Below are 21527 nucleotides of genomic sequence, written 5' to 3'. Positions count from 1 at the left end.
AGGTGGCGAGGTTGGGTACAGTTGCGACACATGTAGGAGCCAGTGCATTGTAGTCGGGGATTCACCGCTCAACTATGGGTGTGGATATCCTATGTGATAAAATGAGATAATAGTGCATGGAATCTCTGGCCAGAGTGTAAGATGTGTAGTAGAGTAAAGTGTTTACCAAGTTACACATGCGATGCCACTATGTATTCTCAAAGACATCACATCGTTATCGAAATTCACATGCGACCCTCGATGAACCAATGGTTGCAGTTTTGATCGGGATATATGAGATGAAGGGACTGTACTGTACGTTAACCATAATCGACTGGTTCTTGTAGGCACTATCAGTGATACATAGGGAATCATGGGGCGGTGCTACTTAACGCTCTTACCATGATTCGATGGGTTAAATCAAAAATGAGTTCTGACATTTTATGATCAAGGAGTTGATGCATAGAATGAGGCTAATAAGGGTAAGCCTGAACCCACAGCTAGTTGTATCCCTGAACCATTGAGGGTTACACAAGTACTGGTTTTTCTGTTCCCGTTGAGATAATAAATTCAAAGAGTTGAATTTATGATAAACAAATTTGACTAGATCGATAGATAAGCTTTATAAATGGCTTATAAAGGCTTATAGAAATTTTTGAGAGCAAAATTAATTAAAAAGGTTTAATTAATTTTTCCAAGTAGGACTTGGAGATAAGGATCCGTAATATATATATAGATATATATATATTCGATATATATATATATATAAATATAATATAATATAATATATTTATATATTATATTATTGTGGGACCTTATGCTTATATTATATTATTATATAATATATATTAAAAAAAAAAGGAATTAATGAGTTGTTGGGAGACAACTCATTAAATCACATCAATTGCAATTGGGAATGTAATAAATTGAAAGCATTCAGCTTTCTTTTTTCGGCTCGAATTGTTGGAAGCTCTCTCTGCAAGCTCTTCTGTCCAGTCTTTCTTTTGTTTTCTCCTCGATAAATTTCTTCTTCTTATAAGTGCAAATTAGAAGAGGAACAGGAAATCCGGTCGTGGACCTAATTTGAAGAAAAGAGAAAAATCCAGTTGATTGTTCGTAGGGATTTACAACAAGAGCTATTTTCGAAATAGTTGGAGCCATCGTCAATCTTTTAAGATTGATAGGTATAAATATCTTAACTCCCTACGTACATTAATTTAAACCATACGAGTGTCCAAAAAAATTTTGAACGTCAAAATTAAATCAAAACTTTCGCTGCATTTTGGGCACGATAGAGATCCGAGATCCTACACATCAATCCTAGAGGAACTGAGCGTAACCCTAGAGGGGGAAAAATAGATTATTGTCTCCTTCACTAACTTCGCTATCTTGTACGGGTCCATATCTCCTCCACCTTCACTACCAACGCACAACTCATCGACTGAATGCAAATCCAAACCTGCGAAATGAAGGTAGCTGGCCCTTGTAGGACGACGTCAATACCAGAGGAACTGAGTGTAATCATAGAGGAGAGAGGAGAGAGGAGAGGGGAGAGGGGAGGGGGAAAAGATTATTGTCATTTAATGATACTATATAGCATACATAAGGCGTAATATAGGGTTTTAGAGTATTTTTAAGGATAATCCGATATTTTTGAGGGCATGAGAGAATTCGATCAAGAGTGGGTCTCTTGTGAAACAATCTCAGAGATTTTTTGACGTAAAAAGTAATATTTCTTTATGCATAATCTAAATAATAAATCCGTCTCATAAAATTAACTCGTGAAATCGTCTCACATGAACTTTTGCCTTCAAACAAATGAATCGATTGTGTTGAGAAAAATCTTTTCCTACACAAAGACCGAACGAGAATTCGATTTGGCTTTAGAGATTTACTAGCAATTTCCCCTTTTGGTAACCTTAGATACAAAATCGATTATAAAATTTTTAATTAAATATATATTAATAACAATATATTAATATATGCATTTTCCAAAAAATTTCAAATGGCCGGTGAGCGACACCGTTGTCCCACATGGACCAGTTGACGAGTTGACGTAACCGACGCCTGCGCGCACGTTAGCTCCACATCTCTAGAAAATTCCATTCGTGCACCGAATATTCTGGAGCTTCCACCTTCTTCCTATAAACAGAAGTACCTCACAAATTAATTCAAACAAATATTTATTTAAAACAGAAACAAATCTCTGGTATGTGCTTTCTTGGGTGTAACGAGGAGACGGAGCTAGGGCGGCGGGCGGCGGCGGGGTCGTGCCCGTACTGCGGCGGGAAGGTGCAGGCAGTGGAAGTGGGTAGCCAGTGGAGATTGTGGTGTTTCCCCATTTGTTACAGATTCAAGCTCAAGTACTTGTGCACTCTCTGTTCCAGGCGTTTAGTTTTGTACCATTCTTGGTTATACAACACCAGCTTAATCATCTAAAAAAAAAACAGTCTTTTGATTCTTTGGATTCTGATTTCATTTACAGTTGGAGAGTTGTTTGTTGTACTTAATTTTTCTTAATTATTTATCTTGTATGGATATATATGGATGTATTTATTTCTAGCAAATTGGCCAATTATATATGGGTCAAGTTTTTTTGTAATAAAAGATTTATTTTGTAAGAAAAATTTTTTTGCAGGAGAAAATGTCGATTAAAATTGAAATTATCACGAGTATACCTGGAAAAAAAAGTTTTATATTTTTTTTATTCTAAACAATAGACTTGAAGAATGATGACAATTGATCTCCATAGAACCGCGGCTCCACTTGCAATTTTTTTTCTTTTTTTTTTTCCTGAACAAACTCCACTTGCATTTTTATGTGAATTGTAATTGTGGATACGTTAGATGACAATTGGTTAGCTAATTAATACCATGCCGGAATTGGCAAAATCAGAAGAAACAATAGTTTCATAATTTTGCCATGAATTGTTTCTCGAGAAAATATGATTGATCATTTGATTCAACATAAAAATTCACATGACACGATTTCATGAATAAATTTTGCGATATGAATCTCTTACTTCAGTTATTCATTATAAAGTATTAGTTTTTATGTAAAATATGGACATGGTCGACTCATCTCACGCATAAATATTTGTTACTTCACAAGAGATCTAGACTTGATTGAATAATTGACCCAACTCATACATATATATACAAAGAGTTATTTGCACCAGACACCCTTATGAAATATTGAAAATGCACATTTCTCCCTTGTTAAATTTTAATAGGCATCTTCAACCCTGACCTTTTAAAAAATTAGCACACTCGCCCCTTCAGATGAGTGATTGTTGCGCACACGCCCCTCATGCGACTGGACAAAGATTTTGATATTTTCTTTTACACCAAATACCCCTGTGAAATATTAAAAATGCATATTTGCTCCCTGTAAAAATAATTTTTAAATCTATTCAACCCATAATACATATTTTTATTAAAATCTAATCATAAAATATTTAGCAAACACTTTTTGTTTTATTAATTTTATTTTTAATTTTTAATTTATTATGATTACATAATTATTTTCTAAAAAATATTATTATTTTATCTTGTTATCATTATTTTAATAAACTTTCTTCTTGTTTCCAACTTCTCAATTAAAAATGCATTCATAAACAAGATTTAAATACTTAAAAGTACCAAAATATTAAATAAAAATAAAATTTCATGCATATTAATTTTTAATTTAGGATTATAGATTTTTGAACCAAAATCTAAATTTTTTAAAATGCATTGCAGAATTTGCATTAAATAATAATACATAATATTTATTAAGATCTAATTATAAAATATTTTTAAAACATTTTTAATTTTATTTATTTTTATTTTTTATTTTAAATTTATAATTTTAAATTTATTTATTTCTAAAAAAAATTATTATTTTATCTCGTTATCATTATTTTATCAAATCACTTCGTGTTTTCAACTTCTCCATTAAACATAATTTATAAATAAGGATTTAAATATCTAAAAATACCAAAATATTGAACCAAATGATAAGTTCATGAATGTTACTTTTATATTTAGAATTATATAAGCATGTTATTTTTTTTTATTATTTATTACAAATTGTGCAATGCATATTCTCGAAAAATTTAAATTTTGGTTCAATAATATATAGTCCTAAATCGAAAAAGCAATATGTTTGAACTTATCGGTTTAGTTCAATATTTTGGTACTTGAAATTATTTAAATACTTGTTTATGAATGCATGTTTAATGGAAAAGTTGGAAACAAGAAGAAAGTTTAATAAATAATGATAACAAGATAAAATAATAATATTTTAATAAAATTAAAAGTGTTTGCTAAATATTTTATAATTAGATTTTAATAAAAAAAATTGTGTATTATGAGTTGAATAGATTTAAAAATTATTTTCACAGGGGTCAAATATGCATTTTAATATTTCACAGGGGTATTTGATGCAAAAAAATATCAAAATCTTTGTCCAGTCGCATGAGGGGCGCGTGTGCAACAATCACTCATCTGAAGGGGCGAGTGTGCTAATTTTTTAAAAGGTTAGGGTTGAAGATGCTATTAAAATTTCACAGGGGAGAAGTGTACATTTTCAATATTTCACAGGGATATTTAATGCAAATAACTCTTTATACAAATGGACTAATCTGACCTTTTGTATTACCTTTATGCTTTATTGTTGTTGTTGTTTTTCTTTTTCTTTTGTTTTCTTTTTTTTTTAAACCATAGGATCTATTCTTATTCGATCACTTTAATTCCAATTTTCAATTTTTCCTAGTTAGTACTTTGTTGTTGCTGATTTCAACAATTTCTATTTGATTCAGCATTCGGGTATAATTTTTGTCTCTAGTGAATCTGACCGATTCCGTCTATTTAAAAAAAAATATATTGTTAATAGTTGGGCAAATTTGCCTCAAACTCAAATATAAATATGCATTAACTTTCTGTCAAAAAAAAAGTATGTTTCAACTTCCTGTTTTACACAAAAATGTTTTTGCACTTCTTTGACCCACATTTTTTTTTACGAGTGAAAATTAGTACAAAACAATGAAAATACGAAAGTAATATACGATATTTGAACACTAAATGTTTAGATCTGGTACAAAAGATAAAATAACAAAATTTGAGCAACTTTAGTTATATCAACACTTACAAAACATGTTTGGATACTCAATACACTACAAAAAATATTCGGGATTTTCGACGGTTAAAGCGTCGCACCAACAGTTGCAAATTTGAATTTCTAACGGTTTTGCGACGGTTGTGTTATACCGTTGCAAAACTCATCGGCGCATTAATTTGCGACGGTCTGGTCAACCGTGGCAAAGTTTGCGACGGTTAAATACAAAGCATGGAAACATATTGCGACGCTTTATAAACAACCGTGGCAATAATTTGCGACGGTTTACCTCAAACCGTTGCAAATAATGTGTGGGAACCTCGGGTGCTAATCTAATCTTAAGAGAAATGAATGAATAAGCATCCTTAATTAAATAGACAAGAAATCAAAAAAAAAATTCCAAATGTGGGTGAGCCCGAGCCGCAACTATTTGCAGCTCAAACGCTCCCTTCTGCTGAGCAAAACAGAAGCTCAAAACAGGGTGCGCTCGGGATGTAGAATATAATATTTCAGCTCGGGCGCTCTCTCAAATTTTTTCCGGGCAGAAACAAAGGCTCAAAGCTGAGCTCAAACTGTAGAATATGGCCGCGTGAGCACTCTCTGCTCCAGCCCCAAATCTTGAATAACAACCTTCAAATCTTGCCTAGAACTCAAAGCCCTTATTCTTGCATATCAATATATCATTTAATCAAACATACACATGTTTTCATGAGTCTAAAAGATGCATATATATATATATAGAGTTTCTTTCAAGTACCCACCTACCATGTCCACCAATGATGTGGCACTATTCTATTGGATGTGATAAAGATGTGATAAATTGTAGGTCCAATAGAATAGTGCCACATCATTGGTGGGCATGGTAGGTGGGCACTTGAAAGAAACTATATATATATATATATATATATATATATATATATATATATATATATATATATAAGATCTCAAGCAAACATAATCCATGTACTTCTTACAATCATCTAGTAGTTAAAATACATCAAAAGGCTAAACTAATTCAAGTACTCAACATGTCTTCTTTGAACCAACAAGAACACTCAACATCTAAGCATACTTGTACAACATTTTAAGAGCAAAACATCTGCTAAACCCGAGTTCACACATCTAATCTCGATCTCCACTACAAGAAAATATGGAAACAACAACATAGATATAACAACGCTTCGATCGTGAAAGTGTTGTTAAATGTTGTTTGTGGACCTTTGACAACGTTTTTTATTAAAAGCATTGTCTTTAAGCGCTTTTTTCGCCTCAACAACAACGCTTTTATTAAAAGCGTTGTCTATGAGCGCTATTTTCGACTCTACGACAACGCTCATTAGAAAGTGTTGTGGATGAGCGCTATTTTCTACTCTACGACAACGCTTATTATAAAGTGTTGTAGATTAGCGTGTTTTTTTAAAAAATTTTAAGATTATTGGATGAAAAGCGTTGTAGAATCTTGGCCCCAAAATAAAATAATTGCTTATAAGTTTTTATCTCTTCTCGCATTCTCTCTCTCTCTCTCTCGACCGATCTTTCTTCTTTATTTCTTCCTTCAACATTTTGAAATTTCAGTCTCCGATCTACGCCGCCTCGTTGCTTGAAAAACTGATTTGAGCATAGATTTAGAATCCTCTCGTCAAGGGCCTTCTTCCAGTACCTATTTCCCTAATTTTTAAGCACGCTCCGTCGAACCCTTTTTCACGTTGTCGAAGTTTCGCCCGCCCTTTGCCTTCGCCGACCGTCGACTAGGCTAGGACAAAGGTTGTTTAGGTTGTTAGGAGCTTTATTTTGAAGCGTAGAGGTATATTTCGAATTCTAGGTTTCCAAATTTGAGAATTTTTGGTTCATTCGAATTTCTATGATTGATATGAAATTATTTGTTGGTTGTAGGGAATATATTTTAGAAGATTGGAGGTATCCATCGAATTTTCTATTTTTTTAAAATTTATTTTGAATTTTCAGAATATATAATTAGCAATTTTTACGTGAGGAGTGTAATTCTTAGGTTTTTCCTGTACATCGGTACAAGTTTAATCACTTCTTATTTTCAAACAGGGTAAGTTTTCTAGGTTTCGAGTGTTTACTGAAATGGAATTTATTAGTTTTTGTGCTTTGAAGATTTATGGGTTTTTCATTTTTTGTTCTATTTATCTGTTGTGATCTTTTCAGATGAAGGCGAGATTTTTTATTTCTTTTTTCATCGATTGTTGTATGTCATGCACAAACCAGTGGGATTGTTGTTTTGTGTGTGAAAATCTAAGATTTTTAACATGAAATGGATTTTTGACTGCCGAAACAAGCTGCAGATCTTGAAGTATATGTCTGAAGGAATAATCAAGGAATATTGATGTTTTAGACCTCTCTGTTTAGCACAACAGAGTGAAATTTAAAAGATTACTTCTTTTTTTTTTTTTTTATTTCCAATGAAATTTTGATAGTTTGATTTTAACTTCATAAGTAATACACGACACTATAATGGGGGATAGTATCGTACTAAATCTTGAAATCGGAAAGCCTAAAAACTTTCAGGTTACTGTTTCATGAGAATGGAAGGCTAAACCAAACATATATAATGTAATATTGGCTAGTACCCTAAAATATTCTATAGTAATGTAAGAATTTTCCTATGCTCGACATATCCAGTCTTGATGGTTTTTCATGTAAAAACTAATCGTGTGTTGTTCTGTATAGGTGGCTTAAGTAACTTTGGTTATTGTTGGAATTATGCTGTGTATGTGATGCCTTAAGTTGCTTTAGAGATATGACACTGTTATAATCATAATTGAGTAAAAAACTTGACCAACCATCTTTAAATTTTCTTGAGTTACACGTTAAATGTACATGTATAATCTAAAAAAAATACAGAACTTATAAAACTGTGCAACAAAAGCTTCTGCATCACATTGAGCTTATTGTAACAATGAATTTTACTATCTCTCAGGTGTCAAGACATCGAGCTTATCGTTCTATGATCTTGTGTTTGTTTTGTTAGATAATGGAACTGCTCAAAGGATCATTAGTTTTCAAAACCCCATTGACAGACACGATTCTATGAATTAGTCCCGAAGCTGGCACTTCTAACAAAAGAAAGAGTCATATTATCCTTGCACACAGATCCCTACTCAAACAGGCACAATCTTCTTATTTTGCGTGAAACTTTAGGCATAAAATCTTCAAAATCTAATTTTTTTTCATTTTCTCTTGAAGCTGAATTTCCGAAAAAATCTTTGTTCTCTTTCTTGAGATCCGATGTTGCGAGCGATGTTAGTTGCCACTGAACCAACAATATGCGAAACTTATCTCCTACTTTGGTAGAGCCGAGGCAAAGATTCTTTACCTCTATGTAAGATTTTAAAAAAGGGTTAATGATTGAATTTTTGAATCCATTCTTTGATAATTTTTTTATACGTGCTTCAACACTAGTTTTGTGGGGACCTCGGGTGCTAATCTCATCTTATAGGGCGATTAATAACAAGAAATATTCAATCAAAATATTAATCTGCTTAAAAATCAAATAAATAATACAGGACATTTGGCGACGCAAAACCATACATTTGGCGACGCAAAAACACGTCGCAAAAGATCAACAAATTTTTTTTTTTTAGTAGACCTTGACGCGCGGGCGCGCCTCATGTGGCGCGGGCGCGCATAGGGCTCGGTCCAAGGCACCCAAGGTGCCTTGGTTAGGCGCGGCCGCGCCTCTGGGCTGGGCGGGCGCGCCTGGCCCTCTGATTTGCCTTCCAAACAGCTGAAAAATGATGTCTTTGTCCCTGTTTTGATCCTCAAACATTGAAAAACATATATAACATGAATTTAACATCAAAATCTAGATGAAAACATGCAAATCCATGAACTAACCAAGTAACTAAATAAGGAACTTGACATACAACCATAAGATCTTACATACTCTTGTTCTTGACAACATACATATCTATATGCTCAAATGTTCTTATTCTTGTCATTCATACAAGTCTTTATATGCAAGTGTTTACAACAAAACATAGACAAGATCTAAATACAAAGGTTGAAATCAACTCTACTGCATAAACCCGAGTTCACCACATGCTACTCTTGCTCTCGTTCTTCTTACAATCTTCTTTGTCCTGTGCTCGCCCCATCTATTCCCATGCACACATACAAACATAGAAATAGCCGGATATCTCCGGTGAGAATTGAATCCCAGTATAAAACAACTAGATCATGCATAATATATAGTTCAAAGAAATACTCATATAAACCTCTCAACAAGCATTAAACCAATCTATTGCAATGCATGATTTTAAAAATCTGCTATCAAGTTCTATATCAGTTCTTGGGATCCCGGGAAAGAAGAACACAACAAATCTCCCACCTACTCTCCCTTTCGGGGTGGTGTTGAGCTCTTTTCCCGGACTTTGGCATACTATATCAAGTTTCTAACCATAGGAGTTGATCTATCTCCTAGGTTCCTTTATATATATCCAAACATCCGTATTCTTTTGGCGAATCTGCCATTTCAAATCTCAAAGGGTTGTTGGCTCAAGATGAATGCATCAAAATCTAGAAACATAAAAGTAAAAGCCAACTAATAACAAGCTAAGTCAAACAAGCAAGTAAATGTGCAAATACAACACATATAAGCACATAGTATGTGGTTTTGAAAAGGGCATTCAAGGAAACCTCTTGAATATTCAAAGCCCTTATTCTAAGGTTGTCTTATACCTTTCAAACTTGGTTTCAAAGATCTTCAAATCTGATATAGCTGCACAACAAGAACACAATCAAAATCTGCTCATTCTCTTCTCAATCTTCAAGGCTAACAAGTCACAAACCTTGTTCTTCCGTCGATTGGTTTCGAAGTCGTGATTCTTAACTTGAAGTCCCCTGTTTTCAATCTGAAAATACATCAAACATGTCTAAGAACATCAGCAAGAACTCACATCATACTCAGCTCAAACAATCTAGACTCAAACTTAATCATTTTTCAAACCGACGGCATAACGGTACGGAATCGGTAACCAAAACTGAAATCCAACCAATCTATCATTCATATCTACTTCAAATACATAATATACCAGCCAAAATACATCAATATACCAGCATATCAGCAGCTACCATTTCGAAATACATGCTGAAAAATTCATAAGAAATAGAAACGGCATCCAATCTTCGACCCGATTGCGATAATACAACACATAGAATCTCAAGAACATAAATCCATACTCAAATTCTGAGTTCTTCACACACACAATTTCGAAATATACTGAATCTCATCAATACTTACATCAATTCATAGCTCTTGACGAGAGGATCGTAGAACTATGCCCGGAATTGAAATCGACCGGACGGATCTTGAGATATCTTGGTTTGAAGATGAAATCTCAACAAAAAAAATGAAGTCTCGGTTTTCTCAATTGAAGAAGATGAAAATCTGATGATTTCATACACAATACACGTGAATATGCATATGTAGACAAGTGTCCCACTCAAAATGTCAAAATTGCACTTTGGCCCCTCATCTCTTCACTATTTGCAAATTGACCCTTGAAACTTCTTTTTAATTCAATTTCAATCCTAAATAATTTAAGAATATTAGAATTTAAATCTAAACTCCAAAAATTCTCAAATTAAATATTCTCGGATTAAAATTAAATAATCTCGGGCCTTACAATTCTCCCCCTCTAAGATATGATTTCGTCCTCGAAATCTCATGCAATCTGTACGCATATAAGAGAAAGAAATAACAGAAATACTGAAGAAGACTCACATCAGTGAAATAGGTCTGGAAAGCGTTGTTTCATATCTGATTCGACTTCCCAAGTTGCTTCTTCAACTCCATGTCTACTCCACTGAACTTTCACGAGAGGAATAGTCTTGTTTCTGAGTTGTTTTTCTTTCTGATCAAGTATCCGTATCGGCTTCTAAAAGTAACTCAGAGTCTCATCTAATTCTGCTTCATCTGGCTGGAGAACATGAGAAATATCAGGCTGATACTTCCGCAGCATAGAAACATGAAAGACATCATGTATTCCAGAAAGAGATGAAGGAAGAGCAAGTCTATAGGCAAGATTGCCTATCTTCTCAAGAATTTTGTAAGGACCGATAAATCGTGGAGATAACTTCCCTCTCTTGCCGAATCTGACAGTGCCTCTGAAAGGTGAGATCTTCAAGAACACTCTGTCCCCCTGTTCAAAACACAAAGGCCTGCGTCTGACATTTGCATATTTGGCTTGTCAATCTTGTGCTGTTTTCATTCTTTTCTGAATCAGTCTTACTTTATCGGTCATCTCTTGGATCATATCTGGCCCAATATCAGGTGTCTCTGAAATATCATCCCAATAAAGAGGAGATCTGCATTTCTTTCCGTACAATGCTTCAAATGAATCCATCTCAATACTAGTCTGGTAGCTGTTATTGTACGAGAACTCCACAAGTGGTAATGAATCTTGCCAACTAGTGCCAAAATTTAGCACTACAGCTCTAAGCATATCCTCGAGTTTCTGGATAGTCCGCTCTGACTGTCCGTTAGTCTGAGGATGATATGCAGTACTCAAATGCAATCGAGTACCAAGAGCTTGTTGCAAGCTGTGCCAAAAGTGCGATGTAAATCTAGGGTCTCGATCTGAAACGATAGATTTAGGCACACCATGTAATCTTACCACTTCTCTGACATAAATCTCTGCCATCTGATCGTGTCTGTATGTCATTCTGTACGGAATAAAACAGGCTGATTTCGTCAATCTGTCGATAACTACCCAAACAGCATCACAACCTCTGGATGAATGGGGTAGCTTCGTTACAAAATCCATAGAAATATGATCCCACTTCCATTCTGGAATAGGTAAGCTATGCAATAAACCACCTGGTTTCTTTCTTTCAGCCTTTACCTGCTGGCAATTCAGACAACGAGATACAAACTCTGTAACATCAGATTTCATCTGTTTCCACCAATACTGAGTTTTCAAATCATTGTACATTTTTCTGCCACCAGGATGAACACTGTATCTGCTACAATGAGCCTCTTTTAATATCTGCTGTTTCAAATCTGAAATATCTGGAACAACAAGTCTGTTATTCACATATAAAACACCATCTACACTAACCTTGTATTCAGACTGATGCCCTGATCTGACCATGTCAACGGACTTTTGAATACTCTGATCATTTCTCTGTGCTTCTTTGATTCTAACCAACAATTCTGGCTCAGCTTGAAGTGCACAAATTCTGATAAACTTCATATCTGTTTTTAAATATCAATCCAGAAACACAGCAATCTTCTATCAATTTAGTGATACCTATCGTAGATAAGGATAAGGCACATACCTTTCTACTCAAGGCATCTGCAGCTGCATTGGACTTTCCCAGATAATATTTAATCTCACAATCAAAATCTTTCAGTAAATCTAGCCATCTTCGTTGCCTCATATTCAGCTCAGACTGTGAAAATAGATATTTCAAACTTTTATGGTCAGAATAAATCTCAAATTTCTCACCGTATAGATAATGTCGTCATATCTTCAATGCAAATACGATGGCTGCAAGTTCCAGATCATGGATAGGATACCTGGTCTCGTGTGGTTTCAGCTGTCTCGAGGCATAAGCAATGACATGTCCTCGCTGCATAAGCACACAACCTAATCCCCTGTGAGAAGCATCACAATATACAGTAAAATCACCAGTACCTGAAGGAATAGTCAAAACTGGTGCACTCGTCAATCTCTTCTTCAACTCAAGGAAACTGGCTTCACATGCTTCAGTCCAGACATACGGTGCATTTTTCTGACTCAACTGAGTAATAGGCTTGGCAATACTGGAGAATTCTTTAATAAATCTGCGATAATAACCTGCTAAGCCCATAAAACTCCGTATCTCTGGTACAGATGTCGGTCTAGGACAACTGATTACAGCTTCAACCTTGCTAGGATCAACAGAAATTCCATCTTCGGATATAATATGCCCAAGGAAGACCACTTTCTTCAACCAGAATTCACACTTTGACAGTTTGGCATACAACTTTTCTGTTCTCAAAGTCTTTAAAATAATTCTGAGATGCTCGGCATGATCACACAGATTCTTAGAATAAATCAGAATATCGTCAATAAAGATAATAACAAAGTCATCGAGATATTTCTGAAATACTCTATTCATAAGACCCATAAATACTGCTGGAGCATTCGTCAGACCAAACGGCATAACAATAAACTCAAAATGACCATACCTCGTTTTAAATGCGGTCTTCGATATATCTTCATCCCGAACTCTTAACTGATGATATCCGGACCTTAAATCAATCTTGGAATATACTGAGGAACCCTGCAACTGGTCAAACAAATCATCTATTCTAGGCAATGGATATTTATTCTTTACCGTCGCCTTGTTCAATTTCCGGTAGTCAATGCAAAGTCTCATTGAACCGTCTTTCTTTCATACAAATAGAACCAGAGCGCCCCAGGGTGAAACACTCGGTCTAATGTACCCTTTTGCTAAAAGATCTTCAAGTTGTTCTTTTAATTCTTTCAACTCTATTGGTGCCATTCTGTAAGGTGCTTTTGAAATCGGTAACGTACCTGACATCAATTCAATACTGAAGTCTATCTCCCGAGCTGGAGGTAATCCTGGAATTTCATCTGGAAAGACATCGCAAACTCACTAACCACTGACAGATCTGCCAATTCTGGGCTAGTTTTCAACACATCTACTGCATAAACAAGGAATCCCTCTGCCCCTTTCTGCAATAAACTAGTCATAGATAGAACTGATATCAAAGGTATTCGAGATCTCGAACCTTTACCATAGAATTTCCATTCCCCTGCCATTTCTGGTCTGAATCTCACAACTTTCTGAAAACAGTCTACGGTAGCCCTGTACTTGGTTAACATATCGATTCCGATAATGCAATCAAAGTCTGACAACTCAAGCACAATACAGTCTATCTCTATCACATTATCTTCAAACTGTAGTATACAATTTCTGACAGATTTCACTGATACTATATCGCTCCCCAAAGGTGAAGATATAGATACTACAGCAGACACTACAACAAATTTTAGATTCAAAAACATCTAAAAGACAACGGTTTTGTGAAAAAATTGTTGTCTCTTGACCTTTTACAACGGATTTATTAAAAAGTGTTGTTGTTTGTCTTATTTAGATAAACAACCACAACAGATTATAGCCAATGACAACGGATTTTAAAATCTGTTGTCTATGAGCGTGTTTTTTTTACGGCCTACGACAACAGATTTTAAAATCCGTTGTCTATGAGCGGGTATTTTATATAGCCTACGACAACGGATTTATTATTTTGTGTTGTAATAAAATTAAAATTTTCTTTTTCTAAATAAATTGTAATAGAGATAACACTTAGATTTTTAAGGGAACGAATCACGTACACATGATTTCTTCCCTCCTCTCTCGTCGCAGGCTTCTTTCCTCGTTGCTCTCACGATCCATTCTCCAATTACCAAACCCTAGCTGCCCGCTTCGCTTACCCCCTCGCCGCCGCAGAACTCCATCCCGGTCGTCGCCGCCACCTTGCCGCCGCAGCACCCTAGCCCAGTAGTATCGTCAGTGATGAGGATGATTCATTTGGTCCAAAGTTGTTCTCGCGAGTTAAGGCTCCAATTTCTGAGCATCAACCATCGATTTTTGCCTTTCCCGGTCGTGAGCTAGTTGTTATCAAGTATCAGGATAATTTTAAAGCTTTCCCAGCCATTTCCCCAATTTCTAGCCAAAACCAAGACCCTATTCGTGTGACCTTGTTGCGCGATTACTGTTCATCGCGATTCCATTAGATTTGGTTCAATATTTGGCAGTGTTTTGCTCGATTCCAGATCTGTACATGTATTTTATGGTCTTTCCGGAGGTCAAATTTATGTAAAATATCTTTGCAAGAATTTTGGATGCTCCTTGGGCCAAATGGCTGCGACAAATCAACCATTTTGAAAGTACTCAACACTGTAATTATTTTCAAAATTTTGAGTGTTTTGTTTTCTCCTATTTGGAGTTTTTGATTTGATAATGTTATTATCTGGTGAAATTAATAGCTTTCGGACGAAAATTTTATAGTTTTATGGTTTGTGCGTCGGTTATTTTGCTGGTTCTGATTTTCATGTTCGAATTTGATATCTTGGTTACTCTAGTACGCTTGTTGCCTTGGTATCTTACATTCGAGTTATTGCTTTGTGTATTATTCTGCTTTCCATGGCTTCCGACTTCCAAGCCTGTAACTTTTGTGGATTAGAATTAGGTGTTATATTTGTTTTCTGTAATTTATGCAGATTTTAGGTGGATTATTGAATCCAAGTGGTGGGTTTTTGCTGGTGAACAAGCCAAGGAGCTTTGTGTTTCAGAATACAGACCGTCAGGTTGCTTTATTTAGCTATCACAGGAGTTGGGCACATTTATTTATTAAACAACTGAATCACTCAAGTTCCGCATATCTTGGTATTTTTGCTACATTTCATTTTCATTTTTCATCTGATGAATTCAATCTAATTGTCATGTAAATAGTTGATTTAAAGAATCTAATTTTTAAAGTGACTAGATTGTTTGATAATTGTTGTTGAATTGTGGAATTTAGTTGCTCTGCCTCGAAATCAAGAAGTTTTGGTGTCAATGATATCTGATATCATTAATGAATTTCAGTATTTGGCAATATATGGAACTGATTCCTCTTTTGGAGAACGAGTTTTGAGATGCTATTAGGGAGAATTATTTTTCTGCCAAGAAATTGAAAGGAAGTCAGATTACCATTTTAGCAACAACAATCATAGGATGCATAGGATACAAGGTGCAATCTATTGTTTTGCCTCCTGATTTCATTTGTGATAATATTATCATAAAAAATGTGAAATCTCACGTGCATACCTCATTTCGTCTCAACATTAGTGGAGGAATTGATTTGATTGAGGTGAGTTAACTTTTTATTTTTGTTAGTTATTAAATAATTGTATCGTTTATTGCACTCTGATTTGCATGCGGTTCCGCTGTATAAAGGAATGGCAAATGCTCGAGAGACGATCAGGCTTGAGATTTTTTTGTTTGTTAATTGAGTAGAGGCTGGGATGTTTTCCCCCCCTCTTCAGCCAGTTTTTCAGGTTGTGGATTTGGTTAATGTCGATTTGAAAGTGTACTTGCAAATTTTATATTTTGGTTTTTATTAAAAGTTTGCTTCTTCACTTAAAGCAACTGATCTGTAGTTAGATAAATTGTAATCAGTTGATTCATTAATTTTTGTTTTTTTATTAGAATATAACATGCTTGAGGATGTTAAACGAATTTTTGAATCTGCTCAGAGAAGAAAAATTAAGTTGTGTGGGAATTATCACTTTGGACTACCCTTTCCCCTCAAAATTCCTCGGAGTGCTGCTGCTAGTAGGAGGACGAGAATCTTATTTCATTCTAATGGAATGCCAAAGAGAGAAATGAACAAGACTTATTACAACAACAGGTATTTGCAATCTCACAAGTGTTGTTTAATAGATTCGTTCAACCACATATTCAGATATTGGCTAGGGGTTTCTAGGGCAAGAAAATATGTATTCTTTTATTTCCTTGGCTGCCTATATTCAGATAGTTGAATCCATTTGTTATCTTCATTTGTCATTAATTAATACTGTTATTCTGACTTCTGAGTTAGTCTGGAAAATTAGGTTGCAACTTCTTGCCGCTTTAATTGACCGTGTATTATTTACATCTGTTTAATGAGATGAATGGCTTTACCAATAGCATAGCAATATATAATCTTCCTTCTTCTTGTGTTTTTTTTTGTGTGTGCAGGAGCGAAGGGATAAACTATTGTCTTGTAGTCTTTCTTCCTTTAATTTTCAGGTGGTTCCAAAGCTTTCAATTTTCATGCTTATATTATGTTGGCTGCAATGCATGGAAAGATTTCATGTGTTAAAAAGCTAATTGAAGCTGGTGACAATGTATGTATGTCTAATAAGCATCTTCTATGCATTTACAAGTTTTCGGTATCATTAACTTGGGATTTTGGAGACAGATTTTAATGTTTGAATTCAGTCAAGGGGGGAACATGCTTGCACTATGCTGCTTATTATGGTCACTCTTATTGCCTTCAAGCCATTCTTTCGTCTTACTTAGTGACCATGATGCATTAATAAGGATGATTAGGTAATATATAAATATAAATGATGTTTTGATTTATTAATTGATGAATTTAAATACATATTTTCTAAGCATGGAAGTAAATGGAAAATAATTTATTATTTGAATTTTTAGCGGTATTATTATGGACAAAATATCTAAAACTCCTCATAATTAATGAGTTTGATTGGATATGCATGAAGGCTTACAGCTCACTCCTGGTTGACTTTGGAAAGTTGACCTTTAGTACTGTTTGGGTCTATTGTGACGCCCCCGTGAGTCTTCAAGTCAAATTTCTTAAAATGATTTGAACACCTAAGTCTACCCGGCTCATTTATTACCATTTCGTGGCATCGAAATCTCAAATTTCATATAAGATATCGATAATGTTCATGATTTAATTATAATAAATATTTATTCATGCTAAAGAAATTCATTTATTTCAATTCTTGTTTTTTGACAAAAAATGTATATGTATATATGGAATATTTAAGAAAAATCAGTAATTACTTGAACTTTTGTTTGGTGGAAGTGTACGTCTTTGCTTGTGGATTCATGCTTATCGGATTCACACGGAAACTCAGATCCTTGAAAGCATTTTCATGATTACTTTTTCCATTTATTTATTTGATGTATCTATGCTGCTTATTATGGTCACTCTGCTTCTTAGATATGCATGATACAAGCATGTATATTGAGATTTGACTTCGATACTGCTAGAATTCCAGTGATCATCTCAATATTTTCAAACTGAAGAGAGTCGAGCAGGATGGTTTCCTGGACTTTAAAATTGGAGATCATTCAAACACTTCACATGCTGGTTTTCTCCCCATAAAATAGTGATGTGTTAGAATTTTCACTTGTATGCTTTTACTAACAATTTAAATAGAGGGAATCATAGATATCAACAAAATTGAGCTTCCACAATATTCATGGTGCTATTGCAGGCTGTATTTTGGTTAGTGGTGCCCAGATTAATCAGAGAGGCTAGAAGAAAATAAAGCTTATTATGACAGTTCTCTTGCTGATCTTCTTGTTCCAGTGCTCGCTGGAGAAAATAAGGATGATTTGGTAATTTAGGTGGAAGATTTGGTTTCGTGAAAATTTGAAATTAAGAAACTCCGAATTCTGTTGGCTTTTTGTTGCATAATCCGATTCTCTGTTGTTAATGGTGCATTGCAGTGATTTTAGTTTTCTCACTATTCGAGCTCAAATGACGATAGGTAATTTTTCACTCTCCTTGACCGCAATAGCAATACCTCTTTGCTTGTTAAATAAACTTTCTTGCAATGTTCTGAGAGTGTTTTGCTTTTACCTTACTTTACTACAGCAACTTTTCAAATTAAGTCGTCCATTTGAGGTTGTATCAAGGGGTTATTAATTCATAACCAGCTTCTTAAAGGCATTGACAGTTCATGAGTTAGTTTCCATCGATCTTTACTTGGTATTTTCCTTTAGTCTCATCATAGTTTTCTAAAGTAGAACTTTTCCTTCTATATGAGAGTTGTTTCAAAGAACATTTCCTTTTTTTATGCATGAAGTATGGGTAATTATTGCTTGCATGGCGGTGATTAATAGATGCAACTGCTGCTCTATGTTCATAGTCATTTTAATGCCTATTTTTTTGCAGAAATGTTCAATGTAGATATGTCTTCACTAAATGCATATGATTTTTGTTTGTTGTTTTTCTATGCATATATATAATAGATATATTAATGCCTTCTAGGAACTCACTTTAGCTATATGCTAGCTGCTATTTTATTTTATCTTGTGATTATTTTGCCACCATGTAATGTGTTGGGAGCAACAATTCAATATACGGATTTCTTTTGGCAGAAACAAGAGAAAAATTGTGAACAACACCATTAGAACAACCCATCTTAGACTGCCTCTTATGTCCTTTTCCAGATTCCCTGAAATTATTTCTAAACTCTGATCTTTCACCAGTGAGTTTTTATGTATATTTGAATTTCTGATAAAAAAAATGAACATTCCCATGTTTTCTATGATTTCTATCATATCCCCAATCTTGTACAAGTTATCAGCTCATCATTAAAAAGGAGAATCTCTCTTTCTTCCTGTATAATTATAACATAGTTTCTATAATTGAGTTATTCATAATCAAATTTCTTTTACAAGTTTAAGAAGCACATGATAACGCGGAAACTATAAGAAGGGAATTGAATCTTTGAGTAAATGTGAAAATGATAACTGCTAGACTTTGTTTTTCAAGTTTATTTAACTTTTGTTATTGATGTCTGTTTCAGAGGGTGATAAACCGATGATCGAAGAGTACTTGATGTGAGCTGGAGCTAATTACACCATCAAGGATGCAAAGGGTCGGACCACCACGTCGATTTTTTTTTTGTAGTATGCATTGAATTATAATTTTAATTTCGAGTGATTTGTAATATTAAAAAATTGTATATTAAATTTTGTTTATGAAATTTTAAATTTTGGTTTATTTATAATATTAAAATTTATATAGAATTTTTTTATTTTTTTTTGTTTTTTATATAGAAAAAGACAACGGATTTTATCCGTTGTCGTAGGGGGTCTAAAACTGTTGTAACTAATGGTGTTGTAAAAAGCATGCCCCTACGACAACAGATAAAATCCGTTGTCGTTTTTCTCAATGACAACGGATTTGTGTCTACGACAACGGATAAAATCCGTTATCGTTGCCTTCAAAGACAACAGATTTTATCCGTTGTCTTTGAGGGCAACAACAACGGATTTTATCCGTTTTCGTAGGGGCGCAGTTTTGACAACACCAACAGTTACAACAGTTTTTCACTCCCTACGACAACGGATAAAATCCGTTGTCTTTTTGCGTTTTTCTTGTAGTGAGATAATGACTCAACAGGCAATGCATGTAATATAGCAAATTGTTCAGATATAAACGTATGGGATGCACCTGTATCTATAAGCACATAAGCAGGATAACCACAGAGAGTACAGTTACCTGCTATAACGTCGTCAGGTGCTGCCTGAGCCTGCTCTTCAGTCAAGGCAAAGACTGAAAGAGTAGGTGCCCGGTGAGCCAACTTGTGGCTAAGGGCTTTGATGACTCTTTGTATAAACAATCTTTTGTTTAATATTATTTACACTTTTATTAAAGGCAATGACTTTATCTTTCTTCATATTGTTATATTGTGATATACTATTGTTGTTTTGATAAAGACCTTGAATATACTATAGTGTATGTAAGATGTGGTAGAACATGGAGATGTCTATCATGAAACACATCTTATAGTCACTGTATATTCTAAACTGTTCCTAGTCGATTGAGCCGTCCGATAATAAGGATAAGGATCGCTCGAGTTTGAGACTAGCATTTGCGATGCAGAGTACCACGTTTCATTGGTAGGGAACATAGAGATGTTCGAAGCATGCAAATGGATATTCATACGATGAATGATCGAACTACCCTATCCGGACTTTCCAAGTGGTTATCACTTATCGAGTGGATAAAGTTCGCGGTTTTGGTTGTACACCATTAGTCCTTACTACTTGAAACATCATTGAGACTCTATATGCTAGTACTGTGCTTTGACTCGTTTACCGACTCTATTGGGGTCATTAGGTGTCGGGATTGGGTACAATTACAACACATATAGAGTCGATGCTTTGTTGTCAAGGATTCACCACATACTTGCGAGTGTGGATATCCTATGCGATCTGAGGAGATATTAGTGTGACGAATCTCTGGCCAGAGTACATGATGTGATTTAAGAAATGGTTTCTTAGTAACACATGCGATGTCACTATTTGATTTTCAAGATGTATTGCATAGTTATCGAATCTCGAACGACTCTCGATATACCAATGGTTGTTGATTCGATCGGGATATATGGATGAAGGGACCGTACTGTACGCTAACCAAAATCTATTGGTTCTTGCAGGCACTATCAGTGATACCTAGGGAATCATGGGGCGATGTTGCTAGGCGCTCTTACCATGATTCGATGGGCAAGTCGGAAATTGTTGTTCCGAGTCACAAGGAGTTGTGAGCCCACGGCTAGCTATATCCCTGAACCATTGAGGGTCACACAGAGTAATGGATTTTTAATCCCCGTTGAGATAGTTAAATTTAAAGAGTTAAATTTAATGAACAAAGAAGTTGGACTTCTTAATTATGAGTAGAGGAGTGAGATTTTCTAAAATGACATAGGGATTGACATTTTTGGAAATCACTGAATTCGGATTCAGAAAAATTTATCTTGACTTTAAAAGGTGCAGAAATGGTTTCTGTGCACATTGGTGAAATCGGTTTATCAATCGGAGTCATGATGAATTTTATATTAATTTCTGAACATGCGGGCTTTGCTTGTCGGGCTTGAACTTATGACTAATGGGCC

At 34.7% G+C, this 21527-nt stretch overlaps 1 protein-coding gene and 1 long non-coding RNA gene across 46 annotated transcripts; both read left to right on the top strand.

Annotated features, from left to right (window-relative positions):
• The first annotated feature begins 950 nt into the window (after positions 1-950).
• On the top strand, positions 951-2624 carry LOC140893079 (uncharacterized). Its single transcript, XR_012153002.1, has 2 exons — positions 951-1163; positions 2176-2624. It is a non-coding gene; the product is annotated as an uncharacterized lncRNA (long non-coding RNA).
• Positions 2625-14442: 11818 nt separating this feature from the next.
• On the top strand, positions 14443-19656 carry LOC140886777 (uncharacterized). Of its 45 annotated transcripts, none has more exons than XM_073293615.1 (8): positions 14443-15017; positions 15339-15504; positions 16309-16510; positions 16840-16890; positions 18114-18237; positions 18349-18389; positions 18497-18610; positions 19434-19656. In XM_073293615.1, the coding sequence occupies exons 1-5, from the start codon at positions 14961-14963 to the stop codon at positions 18127-18129; spliced, it is 492 nt and encodes a 163-aa protein (XP_073149716.1). In that variant the 5' UTR covers positions 14443-14960; the 3' UTR covers positions 18130-18237; positions 18349-18389; positions 18497-18610; positions 19434-19656. The 45 variants fall into 45 exon arrangements, 23 of the variants coding, with proteins under 23 accessions (XP_073149716.1, XP_073149713.1, XP_073149712.1 ...); XM_073293612.1 differs by having other exon boundaries at positions 16840-17193; XM_073293611.1 differs by having other exon boundaries at positions 16840-18028.
• Positions 19657-21527: the final 1871 nt, after the last annotated feature.

The sequence above is a fragment of the Henckelia pumila genome, chromosome 3 (assembly GCF_033568475.1).
Source record: "Henckelia pumila isolate YLH828 chromosome 3, ASM3356847v2, whole genome shotgun sequence".
NCBI classification, from domain to species: domain Eukaryota; kingdom Viridiplantae; phylum Streptophyta; class Magnoliopsida; order Lamiales; family Gesneriaceae; genus Henckelia; species Henckelia pumila.
Note: the sequence above shows the minus strand (reverse complement) of the source record. Positions and strands in the feature narration are given on the sequence as shown.